Here is a 14,414-nt window from a genome sequence, read left to right on the forward strand (position 1 = left end):
CTATGGGGAGGAAGTGGGAGGGGAGCTGTTGCATTGTGGTAAACTGTGGTCAATGTCATGAGACAAAGTATATGTGAACTGCTGTATGGAAAGTAAATTTGTTCTGTAAACCTTCACCCAAATCACAATAATAATAATAATAAAAGAATTATTCTAAGAGGAGGGGAGGGAATACCATTAGATAGGTAGAGATAAGTATTGATTTGAGTGAAGAGAAGGGCATTCTATCAAATGTGAGTGATCAATATGGTGGCATTGAGAAAGAAGACATGGAGAAGTACATGAGAGGTACAGAAAACAAAAATGAACCCTTTTACACATACAGTACTGAGTTGTCAGTGAAGACAAACATGGGTATATGGGTGGATAGATGGGTAGATAGGCTGAACTATTAGGTTATGAAGTGGGGAGTGTACCCAAGACCATGTATAGGGTTGGCAGACCCTATTAGTCCTATAACTGTATTTGTATGATCTGAATTCCCAAGTGTATAGTAGAGCTGACAAGAGACAAAGTTGTAGTCACTTCTTGGTCATAGCCAGCTACCCAGAGGGACTGAGTAGTTGAACCTGTGGGCTCGGGACCATAGTCCCAGAGGACATCAAGTTCAATTGGCATAACATACTACACAAAACATTGTTCCACATCCTACTTTGGCAAGTAGCAACTGGGATCTTAAAAGCTTGCAAGCAGCCATCTGGATGCAACAATGGATCTTTCCTGGTCCAGAGCAAAGAAGAATGAAGAAAACCAGATTCATGGAAACAATTAGTCCTAGCAACTGGCACACCATGCGATCCACAGCCTATACAACTATGAGACCAGAAGAACTAGATGGTGCCCGGCTACCAATGTCAACCACTTGGAGGGGGATCTATGTAGGAGACCTTGGATAGAGAGGAAGAACAATGTGGAACAAAACTCAAAAGCATTTGGGAAAAACAAAGGGGGGTTGGGGACCAGGTTTGCTGGTCTGATAGAGCCTGGTGGAACCACTGAGACTATGGCCCCTAGCTGCCCTTCAGGTCTGGAATTGAACCCATACCTGTGGCTTCCAGCCAAGCAAAAGATAGGCATAGGAGTTGAACATTTACCTGAGGTAAATACACTCCTCAGAAAGAACAATCATGGGAGAAGGAAAGGTTGTTTATGCACAGGGAGACAGCTCAGGGGGCAGGGGTGCATGAAGGGATGGACACAGGGAAGAGGTGACTGTCGGGAGGAATGGGAGGGGAGTTGTTGCATTGTGGTGAATTGTGTTCAGTGTCATAAGACAAAGTTGTATGTGAACTGCTGTATGGAAAGTGAATTTGCTTTGTAAATTTTCACCCAAATCACAATAAGAAAAAAAAAAAATTAGTCTAGGGATATCCCTTGGAATAAGAGAGAAAGCCCATTCTCTAAGGGAGATTACATTCTAGCGGGAAAAGACACACAATAACAAGATAAATAATAGCCAAAGCTCACAATAATTGCTATACAGAAAATAAACAGGGTGCTATCAGTGTGTGTGTGTTAGTGGGAAAGGCAGTGTGATAGTTGGAGCTGTGTGTCAACTTGGCTGGACCACAATTCTGTGTGGTTTAAACAATTGTGATGTGGGTTGTTCCCATGATGGGATTAGATTATGTTCTGAGCAGCCAATTCTTTGAAAGGAAGGTTCCTTAGGGGTATTGCCTGCTTCCAGTATATTTATGGACATCCTTGGAAAAGAGACACTCTTCCATGGATTGGGATTCTGCCTACAACTGTCCGTGAGTGAACAATCCACCATTCAGCCTGGAGATCTTGGATTTGTCATTCGTTGGAGTCAACAGCCAGTATATTGCCTGCCAACCTTGAGCTCCTCAGCCCCTGCAGCTGTGTGAGTCAGGAAAAGCTTCCAGCTTGACGTCTGATCCAAGAACTTGAGACTTGCCAGCTTCTATAAGCGTGTGAGCCATTTTCCTAAGATAAATTTCTCTTTCTCTCTCTCTATAAGCTTTACTGGTTTTGTTTCTCTCGAGAACCCAGTCTAACACAGGGGGTAATTTACATAGGATGGTTAAAGAAGCCTTCCCCAAGGAGATAACATCTGAGAAAGATTAGCCATAAGAAGAGTAGGAGGACCAAACAATTAATCTGCCATGAATCTACTCTGAGTCACAGTGACCTTACAGGACACAGTACAACTGCCCCACAGGCTTTCTAAGGCTATAAATCTTTCTGGACCCTGATGGTACCATCTTTCTCCTGCAGAGTCGCTGACGAGTTTGAACCACCAACCTTTCAGTTGGTAGTCAAGTGCTTTAACCACTGTGTTACCAGGGCTCTGGGCAGAGGATGCTGACAATCTGGGCTAGATTGATGTTTCCGTGGAAAGTAGGTAGATTTGAGGATATTTAAAAAGTAGAAGTTACAATAAAGACTTAAATATGGGAAGTGGAAGGGAGAAGAGACAAAGATGGACCTATAGGTTTCTGCACTGCCAGCTGAATAAGTGAAACTATTCATTAAGACTTGGGCAATCCTACTTCCGTAGTGATACTGCCTCGGAAACCCAAGGAGGGGTCGCTATGAGTCAGGGTCGACTCGACGGCACATAACAACAACAACAACAACATTCATTAAGACGGAAACCACTAAAAGTCTGTGTCCTGGAGTGGGGTTATGAGTTATATTTTTGAACCTGAGAAGTTTAACAGGCCTTTGCGGCACCTAAGAGAGGATATGAAATGAGAGATGTTAAGAAAGCTCAGAGTAAAGAGTTGGGTTGAAAATAGCTCCAATTTCCTCAAAAAAAAAAAAAAAAAAAAAATCAAAACTCTTAAAAGAGTACTTACCTCAACTGAAATGAGGATTAAATAAGCAAATATATGTAAAACACTGCACAGAGTCTGCTACATAGCAAGTACTCAACAATGGTAGTGTTTATTACTGATAATGTTATGCTGGCTATTAAGGAGCACTGGTGGTTCAATGGGGACCTGGTGGTGTAGTGCCTAAGGCATGTGACTGCTAATCAGAAAGAAGGGTGGTGGTTCACACTCACCAACACCAACCAATTATCCGAAGGAAGGTTGGGCAATCTACTTCCTCAACTTCTGTAGTGACACTGCCTCAGAAACCCAAGGAGGGGTAGCTATGAATCGGATCCCACTGATGGCAGTGAGTTTGGTTTTTTTGATTTTTTGGTGGTTCAGCACTTAGGGCATTTGGCCACTACCCAGGAGGTCTGCAGTTCAAACCCACCAGCTGCTCTGCAGGAGGAAGAAGAAGCAATCTACTTCCATAAAGATTTACAGCCTTGGAAATCTTACATCAATCAGAACTGACTTGATGGCAATGGGTTTGGTTTATAGCATGCTGGTTATTACTAATACATTAGCTAGTCCCCTTGCCTAAATTTTGCACAGAAACACGTTGTTTCCAATCCTCTTGCCTAAATTTGTCAAAGAAACATGTTATTTCCAGTTTCAAATTGAAATTCCTTTCCCTTTTTCAAGACCCTGCCTGTTTCATGTATAATGCCTCTCCATATAAATGAAATATTTATGTATACTTGATTGTGAAACTGTGTAACAAATCAGGTAAGGCAATCCCTGCTTTCAACAAGATAGACAATCCACACAATGTAGCAGAAATGTCACAAAATAATAAAAATGATTAAGTCATATAGTTTGAGAGTGGAGCTGTGATTTAAACCCTAGTAAACTCCCAAGTTCCTAGAAAGAACCATGGTAAATCCTCAAAAAATGTCTGATGATGAAGCAAATACTCCAAGAGTTATACTGAAAACCACTTAAATCACCTCTTATTCAAGAGAATGACTACAATTAACAACAACAAAGATCATGAGGATGAAAAAAAAACTTTCAGACAAAAAGTGTATCATACTTAGAAGGCCCACTCTTACTTTGGGAGCACAGTAAGTCACAATGATCTGTATTCTCCAAACAAGAAACAATAAAACTCACGGACAGTCAAGAGATACAATCCACTAGCCACATGTGACTATTTAAACTTAATTAAAATTAAACAGAATTTAAAATTCAGCTCCTCTGTCACTCTAGACACATTTTAAGTACTCTATAACCACATGGTGGCTAGTGGCTACTATACTGAACTTCACAGAACATTTCCATCATTGAGAAAGTTCTATTGGAACTTAGTGCCTGCCGGTCTAGAGCAAATTAAAAACCCAAACTCTTTTGATACAACTTTTCACTAGCTTTACTAAACTACAACTAGAGCTTTTTATTTACTTTGTAACACATTAAGAATATGTGACCTCCACAAAGAAAACAGAATTAGCTTTCATTTTAAGTCTATTTGCCTTTTTGCACAAATGATTTTACAGTGATTGAGCCTTTTTCGCTATACCAGAACTCTCACAAATGATATGTATACATAAACTGAATAGTGAGTGTGTACTCAGGATCTTTTTTGTAATTAATAAAAATATTTGCCTTTCTACATATCTATGCAATTTTAAAATTACAAAATTAAGTTCCATTGTGCTTTAAACTACAGAATTGGTGCTTTTACATACTAAACACAAGTGAGCATATGTGTCGCAGAGATCTCATCGTCGGCAGAGTGGTAACCATGGTTAGTAATTAATGTACAGAGGTGTCAGAAGAGTATGCACGTTGTATTGGTCACATCCATGTGTACAAGGTACCCCCATGATTCACAAAGACACACAGAAGAAAGTCTGTGGACAGGGGCTACCTGAACACTTGGTGTATCCAGTCTGGATTATCTCTGTAAGGGTCCACAGCCACCTGTGGTCCCAGGGGAAGGGGCCAGCCCCTTGACACGGAAACACTTCTGAAGGTGGACGCACTGGTGGGGAGGGGGAACAGTGAAGATCCCAAGTGTCTGTAGAGCCAGGAACTGAGTCAAGACAAGATAAGAAGCTGAGGCAAGAAGTCGGGGCTGTGACTACCCCCTCCCCAGCCCAAGCCCACCCCAGCCCCGGGACAGCCGAGTTACATAACCCCAGCAGGCTTCTCAGCGCCGGCGAGTGGTGCAGGCGGTGAGGACAGCCCCCGCGCACCGGGGCCGCTCTTCCTCCACCTCAGCCGGGTGCCCCCGAGTCCAGCCAGGAGAGCAGCCACCGCCTGTGCCCGGCACAGGCTGGGTTCCCGAGCTTTCGGTTTCCGGTCCTGGCGCTCACACAACCCCAGAAACCAACACACAGGCACCATAACAAAGGCGGCGACGCGGCGACAACACCGGAGTGAAAGGACTAGGAGGACCACAGTGGGACTGGCAGTTAGTCCACCCGCCCGGCTGAGGGCACGGCCGCCCGTCCTAGCTGGGGCAGCTCTGGGGCGGGCGGCTGGCGGGAAGAAGAGGGATTGCTTTGAGGTGCTACTCACTCTCGTCAGGCAACTGGTCGAGCTCCGCCATCTTGAACGAGCCGCGCCGCTTTTTCAAAGGCTGTCCGCCGCGGTGCATTGTGGGGCGGCGACAGTCTTTGCGAGGGAGGTTCGAATGCGGAGCTCGCTGCCCGCGGCGTTGCTCCGCGCTGCTCCCGCCCCGGTTGGCAGTGGTGGGTCGGGCTCCGCCTGCGCCTACTGGGGGAGGGGGTGCTGCCAAATGGGACCGCGCCTTGCTCCTCTGACCTTGTCCCAAGCCGGGCCAGAGAGCGGGAGGAGGGAGGCGGCGCGGAGAGGTCCGTCGCGCGCCTCCGCTGCCCGGGCCCGGCGCCGGAGCGCGGGAGGAGCGGCGAGTGCTCCCGAGTGCCGTCCGGGCCCCCCTCCCGGCCCGCGCCGCCCGCCCCCTCCGGGGCTCGCTCCCTGCGCGCGTTTCTCGTCTCGCGCTGCAGCTGCGGGAACTACGAGTTGTTTGTTCAGACAGGAGAAAGGAAGGGAAGATGGGAGGGAGGCCCAGGCGGGGCAGGGAGGAGGCACCTGTGGGCCTGGCAGGGGGTAAAAAAGCATTTGGCTCTTGGTCGCGTTACCCGAGTGGGCTTTACTCAGAGTATATTTTTCATGGTTCCGAAAATCTACGTTTCTCCTTCTCCTTCATCCCTTCCCTGATACGGAGCTCCAGTCAGGGGGCGGCTGAGGGAGAGGCCGCAGCTGCCCCACAGTGTCCATCCAGAATTCAGGGTCCCTGCGTTCCCCTATGAACCAGGGGACCTCGCCAGCATGTTGGGACCTGAGCTGCACGAAGCCTGGAAGAAAGACCTTGAGAGGTCATGAAGTTAGGCGTTTAGGCCGGCACCTACAGAACTGTTCTGCTTAGCTCTTTGATCCATCCTTTCTACCCTGGCACATGCAGTGAGCTGGGAGAAAATTACAGCATGAAAAACACGTTTCCTAAGGATACAGACAAAAACTAATAGTGACACTACAAGGTGATGAAGTACCCTGATCAGAACGTTAAGAGAACCCTGGATGAGAATTCATCCTGTTTTGAAAGAAGCCTAGAGAGAGATTTCACAGTTCCTGTCTGTAACACTGTCCAGTAATAAACCACTGCTGCTTTTTAACAATTCACTTAACAAATGTTACCGAACTCCAATCCTTTCCAGGAATTTAGGGGCAGAAGGGAGGAGAGGAAACAAGCAGTAAAAGCATAGGTGAATTCCAGGAACAGAAATGTGATAGACTTAAGATGAGGACTGAACAGTACACAGAGGCCAGTCCACGGTAGGGAGTTGGACTTGCTGAGTGCACTAGAGCCATGAAGAAGTCAGCAGTAGCATAATTTGATTTGTTCATAGAACAAAAACGTGGAAAACGGATTGGCAAGGCACAAAAGTCCTGGAAACCAGTTAGAAGAAAGCTTGTTGGAGCAGACACAGGCAAGGGGAGAAATGCCTGCACTATTGGCTGGAGAGGTCAGAAGGCCTGGGTTGGGATTCTGGCTACTAGCTGTGCAGGCTCAAGCAAGTTTCTAAATTTGGTTCTCCATGCTTCCATTTCTCATCTGTGAAATGCAGATAATAACAGAGTTGTTTTGAGGATCATCAAATGATGATAGATATAAAGCCCTTATAGTTCCTAGCATTAATTTAGACTCAAATAGCTACTGCTGCTGTTACCACCACTGCTAAGTAAGTAGTATCGAGGGCATGGAGGGACAGGAAGCATTCCACCTCTCAAGAAGTGAGGAAAATAGACTTGGTGGTTCACTAGATGTGAGAAAGAGGAAGTATTGTTGATAATGCCAAGTTTCTGCCTTGGGTACCTGCTCAGTGCTGCCACTTACTGAGGGAAGGGGGAGCAGGATGTGAAAAGTTCAATTTTATCAAGCAATCTTTCATCACTAACTTAACCTTTCATATGCCTTCTAAACACATTCTGATCTGCCCTCTAAGAAGATGGAAAACAACTGGGCCCTATAGGTCAGCACCTGTGGGGTTTCAGCAACTTGTACTTCAATATCAATCTGGAGATGAGTTCAAGCAAATGAAAACATAAAAAAAGAAGTAGGTTAACTGAGTAAGAGAAACTCACTCTGTGCACAGTTTTGTTACTATAATGATTGGAAGCTTCCACATCAGATCAAAGTAAACCTGGTTTTATCATAAAGTTGTTGTTAGGTGCTGTCAAGTTGATTTTGACTCATAGCAACCCCATGTGACAGTAGAACTGCCCAATAGAGTTTTCTTGGCTTTAATCTTTACAGAAGCAGATTACCAGGTCTTTTTCCTGTGGAGCCACTGGGTGGATTTGAACCACCAACATTTCAGTTACTAGCCTAGCTCTTAAGCCATTTGTGCTACCAGCGTTCCTTATCACAAGGTAGTTTGCTCAAACACAAGACTGCTGTTTAAATGTAGATTTTTCTTTTTAAGGCACTTTCCTTGATAATCTATACTTCAAATAAAAACCCTAAATGATTCTTCCTGCACCCAGAAGACTGAAGCTCCCAGACTAATATCTACCACTTATTAACTGTGTGGATAGTTAAGAAAAGTTTTAGAATCATTGACTTACTTGATCTTCCTGACAACCTGGTAACTTGTACAAGGAGAGCAGCAACCAGATGATAGAATCAGAAATCTGGCCTGCTCTCAGAGCCTCAATTTCTCCCTCTGATATGAGAATAACACATCACAAGACTGTTAAATTTCTTCCAATCTAAAATGACAGGATTATATATTTGCATTTGTTTGCTTTTTTAAAATAAAACTAAATTTTGGATAAGGATGCTAAGTGATGAAAAAGCTAGATACAAATACACCATAAGAAAACAAATATAAGCCAAATATTAGGCATAACAGATTTTATCATTTCCAGTCCCATGACCCATTAAACATACACTGAATTATTTCGGTGTTAAATGTCAATTGCAATGACTGAAGACTGTATGTGTGTTGTGCTGTTGTAAGCTGCTCCTGAATCACCCCTGGCTTTTTGTGACCTCCCCCCCAACACACACACACACACACAATGGGTTCAGATCCTTGAGATATATAGGGTTTTCATTGGCTGATTTTTAGAAGTAGACTGTCAGGCCTTTCTTCCCAGTCAGTCTTTGTCTGGAAGCTCTGCTGAAACCTGCATCATAGCAACACACATGCTACACCAACAGATGGGTTGTGGCTGTGCATGAGGTGCATTGGTCTGGAATCGAACCCAGGTCTCCCACAAGGAAGGCAAGAATTCTACCAATGAACCTTAAATAAGGATTTGTTATATGTGATTGTTTCTAATTACTTTTGATAAAGTTTTGGAAATTTGAGTTGGTAATGGAAAAAAATATACTGCACACAGTTCACTTCACTTGAGAATCTTAATCATGATTTGGTGAAAATCATCTTCATGTTATTTTAAAACATGAAAGAAAGAAATGTTACCGGTAGAATTGCAGCCTCAGCTCTTTCAGTCTCACCATGTAAATATTCCAGGAGTAGTGGAGCCCTGGTGGCACAATGATTAAGTGCTTGGCTGCTAACTGAAAGGTTGGCAGTTCAAATCCACCAGCCACTGCATGAGAGAAAAATGTGGCGGTTTGCTTTCTAAAGGTTACGGCCTTGGAAACCCCATAGGGCAGTTCTACTCTGTCCAATAAGTTTGTTTGCTATGTGTTGGAATCTATTCAATAGCAATGGGTTGGTTGGTTTTTTTCAGCGATGGCACCAGGATCTGAGTTAATATGTGAATTCCCCTACTTCCTTTGTAGTTCCTAGTTGGTGTAAACTGTTAATGCCCCCAGCTGCTAAACAAAAAATGGGAGGTTTGAGTCCACCCAGAGGCACCTAGGTAAAAAGATCTGGCTATCTACTTCTGAAAAATCACCCATGGAAAACCCTATGGTTCTACTCTGACCCAGATAGTGCAAAAAGGATGTGGAGGTGGCATGTTCCTCTGACCTCCTCTAACTTCACAAGGGAAAGAGAATCACCACCAACAGCCCAAGGCTTATTTTTATGAGGCCAGACATACAACCCTCCACCCCCACCCCCAGCCTTTTTACCATTTGTCTAGAGGGTTCAATAATTCTTTGCAATGGCCACATAGAACTCATAGACAATCCTCATGATTATGGGGTTTATTGGGGGAAGTAACAGATTACAATTCAAATTCAGGATTGCTCTCAAGACACAATTCTTTGATCAGGACAGTCTCCCCTCTGCCGTGCCCTCAGGCACACTTCTCTGGCGCTTGGCCTCTCAGCCTGGCCTCTGCCCTACTCGGGAAAGTGTTAGAAGGCTCTTTTAGCTCTTTCAGTGGGTACATGTAGGTGCACCCCACTCTACCAGCAAGCCTCCTGCCTAAAGGCACTCAGCTTTCTCACTCTGTGGGCTAGGAAGCCCACTGCTCTGTCTCATGCCTCTTGGTTCCTCAGCTGGTCATCTCAGTTGGTCACCTCTGCCAGTCATCTCTGGCAAGGAGGTCCAGCACAGGGATTTCAGGTCCAAGAATGCACTCTACTCCACCTCTGGTTCTTCTCTTTTGATGGCAGTGAGATCCCTACTGCTGCCTTTTGGAGGGCTAATTTTAAGCATAGCAGAATGGCAAAACTAATTGATCCCCACATTAGAATTCCATACACCTTATTTGCATGGTCCCAGCCTCACAGGAGTGCTAACTACTATATTTATATCATTAGCAAGCTATGCAATTCCCTAGGTGTGTCACAAGCACTTTACATTTGCATAGTTCCACCCAGTCATCTAGTGGGAGACACAAAGACCACCGGCTAGAAAAGCCATACCAAGTAATTCACTGCACCACACATGGGATCACCATGAGTCAGAATTGACTGAACAGCAGCTGGTTATTTCCTTTGACCATGACCTTAGGCAAATTATTTAACCACTCTCAAGAATTTTTAGCTGCTGCTTCCTTTTTCTTGAAGAGTATCTTAGTCTCCTAGAGCTGCCATAACAAAATATCACAAAGTGGGTGGCTTTAAATGACAGATCTATTTTTTCACCGTTCTGGAGCTGGACATCTAAATTCAGGGTCTTGGTTGTGTCCATTCCTTCTGGAGATTTTGAGTGACAGAGGAACTGTTTCATGACTCTGTCCTAGTTTCTGGTGGCCGCTGGCAACCCTTGGCATCCATGTGCTTGTAGATGGATCCTCACAAACTGTCCTCCCCCTATGTGATTCTGTTTCTCTGCCCATCTTTCCTTCTATAAACCACCATTCAATCCCTTTGTAAAGGGATTAGGATCTACCCTACTCCAGTATGACTTTGCTAACTGATAGCATCTGCAAAGCAAAACCCTATTTCCCCAAAGTCACATTCACTAGCGCAGGGGTTAGGACTTCAATGTATCTTTTAGGGAGACCAATTCAATATAACAGAGGGTTATTGTGAAGATTAAATTATGTAACATAAACTAACTGCCTGTCAAGATCTCTATTGAGTGTTGGTTTTCTGCCTTTACTAGAACTCCTTTTTTGTTTCTATAAGACAAAATATGTGCAATGGCTATCCTGGTAATGCCCTTCACAATCCTCTTACTGCACTGTGATTTGAACCCTGGAAAAAGGCACTAAGAACAAGAGCCAGGAGACATGGGTTCTAAAGCTGGTGCCATCAATCACTTGTGAGCACTATGATCTTGGACAAGTTGTTGAACCTTTCTGCCTCAATTTTCCATCTGTGAGATGAACATAATTACACTGTTGTCCCTGGATCACAGTGTGAGGATGGGTGTTGATAAAATTAATAAAAGGTAAAATTCTCTACATATGCTAGATATTATGGATGAAACCACCAAGTTTAATGAGGATTAGTATGTGACACTATTGCCTTAATGAAAACTGTGACATGAGATTTTCCTTAAAATAGTATTTCTGCTCTGGTGACATAGTGCCTAAGACACTTGACTGTTAACCAAAAGGCTGGTGGTTCAAACCCACCAGCCACTCCTTGGAAGGAAGATAGGGCAATCTACTTCCGTAGTGATACTGCCTCAGAAACCCAAGGAGGAGTCGCTATGAGTTGGGGCCAACTCGACAGCACATAACAACAACAGCACATCATATGCAAACATTAACTCCAAATGAATCAAAGATCTAAATAAAAAGGCTAAAACTATAACACTCCTAGAAGACAAACATAGATATCAATCTTTGGAACCTTGGATTAGGTGACAGTTTCTTGGATATGACTCAAAAACACAAAACAATCAAAGAAAATATAAATTGGATGTCATCAAAATTAAAACTTGTGTTCTTCAAAAGATAATATCAAAAAAGTGAAAAGACAACCCAGGGAATGGGAGAAAATACTTGCAAATCATATGTCTGATAAGAGAAGTCTGCTATCTAGAATATATAAAGAACTCTTACAACTCAATAATTAAAAAAAAGACAAGAAACCCAATTAAAAAATGGGTGAAAGATCTGAACAGAGATTTCTCTAAAGAAGATACACGAATGACTAATAAGCACATGAAAAGATGCTCAACATCATCAGTGGTTAGGGAAATACAAATCAAAACCACAATGATTGTGGTTCAAAACTGCTTCACATCTGCTAGGATGCCTATTTAAAAAAAAAAAAAAAAGACATAACAAGTGTTGGTGATGATGTGGAGAAATTAGAGCCCTAATACACAGCTGGTGTTGTTGTTGTTGTTGTTGTGTGCCATCGAGTCGGACCCGACTCATAGCGACCCCTCCTTGGGTTGCCGAGGCAGTATCACTACGGAAGTAGATTGCCCCATCTTCCTTCCGAGGAGTGGCTGGTGGGTTTGAACCGCCAGCTGGTAAGCATGTAAAATAGTACAACCTCTTTGGAAAACAGTCTGGCCATTCCTCAAAAAGCTAAATATAGAGTTATGACTGAGCAATTCCACGCCTAGGTATACACCCAAGAGAAATGAATATATATGCCCACACAAAAACTTATAAGTGAATACTCATAGCAACATTATTTAAAACAGCCAAAAAGTGGGAACATCCCAAGTGTCCTCCAACTGATAGATATACAAAATGTGGTATTTTCATACAATGGAATTTTATTCAGCCATGAAAGAAATAAAGTACGCATACATGCTACACCATGGATGAACCTTGAAAACATTATGCCATGTTAAAGAATCCAGTCATAAAAAAAAACACATATCGTTGTAATTCCACTTGAAATATCCACTTGACAATATGAAATGGCCAGAAAAGGCAAATCTATAAAGACAGGCTGATGGGTTCGAACCTAATAGGTGCTTTTAAAGTTCCCACTAAGAACTCCTCTTTGTTACAGCACTTCCTTACAATACCTATCTCACTTTATTAAAATTGCCTGTAAGATTTTTGAGAGTAGGAACCATGTGTCTAGCTCAGTGCCTGGCACATGGTAGATGCTCAGGATATATTTGTTGAACAAAGGACTGAATTCATTAATTTCATACCACCTAAAAAGCCTACATGTGACTGTGTAACTTGAGTTTCATCACTTTGTAAGGTAGGGTTTGGTATGTGTGTTTAGGAGACAGATGGTGCAGGCAGGGCTCCAGTGCCCTTGACTAGCTAGAAATTCCAGATCCGTCTATCAGAAGGAGGATTGGGCAATCTACTTCCATAGAGATACCTCCTCGGAAACCCAAGGAGGGATCGCTATGAGTCAGGACCAATGGTACGACAGTGAGTTTTGTTTTGTTTTGTTTTGTTTTTCCTATCAAACAGAAGGAGCTGTGGTGGCTCAGTGCTGAAGGCTTTTGACTGACCAGAAGGTTGGTGTTTCAAACCCAGCAGCTGCTCCATGGAGGGAAAGATGGAACAATCTACTTCCGTAAGGATTTACCACCTTGGAAATCCAATGGAGGTTGCTATGAGTCAGAGTCAACTGGATGGCAGTGGATGTTGGTTTTATAAAGACAGAATAGATTAGTAGTTGCCTAAGGATGTTTGTGGGAGATGAGGGTGATGGGGTGTGATGGCTAAATATTATGGGGTTCTTTTTGGGGAGGTGAACATATTCTAAAATTGATTGTGATGATGGTTGTATATTTTAAATAGGTGAATGGTATGGTGTATGGATTATATCTCAACAAAGCAGCTAGGGAAAAAAACACTTATTTTTAGACATTTTAGGTTTTGTCTCAATCTAAAATCTTTGTCACTTTTTATGGGATCCCTTTCCAAGCCACTTAGCAAGGATGCAAAGTCAGAGAGAATCTTTGCTGGGCAATTGTAAATGCTAGCTGCAAACAAGAGACCAAGCACAAGCTGCTTTCCTTTTCACTCCTTCTTTTCTGCCAAACATTTTACTTACTATTCTGCAAACTATGCTAGAAAGAGAATCTGTTTTTTCTATTGGACCCAAGTGGCTACAGGAAGATGCAAACTGAATTCCTGGCAGGTCCTGTTTCCTTAGAATGACCCCTAGGAGGGTCATCAAATGCCTGTTTCTCCTGAGACTCAGGTAAAAGTTTCATTTGGTTAAAAAATAAAATATAGGAGGGGATCATTAAAGCTCCTTCCTAGGACTGTAGTGAGAATTAAATGAGATCATTTATGTAAAACACCTGGCACACATCCCAGCACACGAACACCAGCTCTCTGCCACTCTTTCCTATGTCCTTTTTCTCTAAATTGTGCCCAAAAGGAATTGAATGCTGTTAGCTGTATTTCTGAGATACCAGTTCTAAAGACATTATGCTTGGCAAAATTTGCTGGTATACCCCAGGTCATTTATGGAAGTTTCTTTGTTTTTCAATCAGCATAATGGAGCCAAGGATAAGGAAGAACACCACCTCTTTGAAGGAATAATGGTAACCCCTTTCACCAATATCTTGATGACAAGCTATGGAAAAGTCATGGAACATTATTCCTTGAGAGGCAAAGTAGAGATACATGCTCTTTGCACACACAAACTCAAGCACATTCAGATATTGTCTGGAATTTTTTAATAAACTGGGGAATATCATTTAAGTGAGCACACCAGAACAGGCACCCAAGGGGAAAATCTTGTCATCAGACAGCTGTGAAAATCAGAAAGGTAGAAGGAAA

The 14,414-nt window shown here is 43.2% G+C and overlaps 1 protein-coding gene across 1 annotated transcript in view; it reads right to left on the reverse strand.

Annotated features, from left to right (window-relative positions):
• The window catches only part of LIN9 (lin-9 DREAM MuvB core complex component), a 137,047-nt gene extending 131,602 nt beyond the window's left edge, over positions 1 to 5,445 (reverse strand). The window contains exon 1 of the mRNA XM_007936977.2: positions 5,367 to 5,445. Within this exon, the coding sequence (XP_007935168.1) occupies positions 5,367 to 5,445 (79 nt within the window). The remainder of the gene's footprint in view (positions 1 to 5,366) is intronic.
• Between the last annotated feature and the right edge of the window lie 8,969 nt (positions 5,446 to 14,414).

The sequence above is a fragment of the Orycteropus afer genome, unplaced genomic scaffold (assembly GCF_000298275.1).
Source record: "Orycteropus afer afer isolate SDZICR_OR568_19922 unplaced genomic scaffold, OryAfe1.0 scaffold00039, whole genome shotgun sequence".
In the NCBI taxonomy this organism is placed as follows: Eukaryota; Metazoa; Chordata; class Mammalia; order Tubulidentata; family Orycteropodidae; genus Orycteropus; species Orycteropus afer.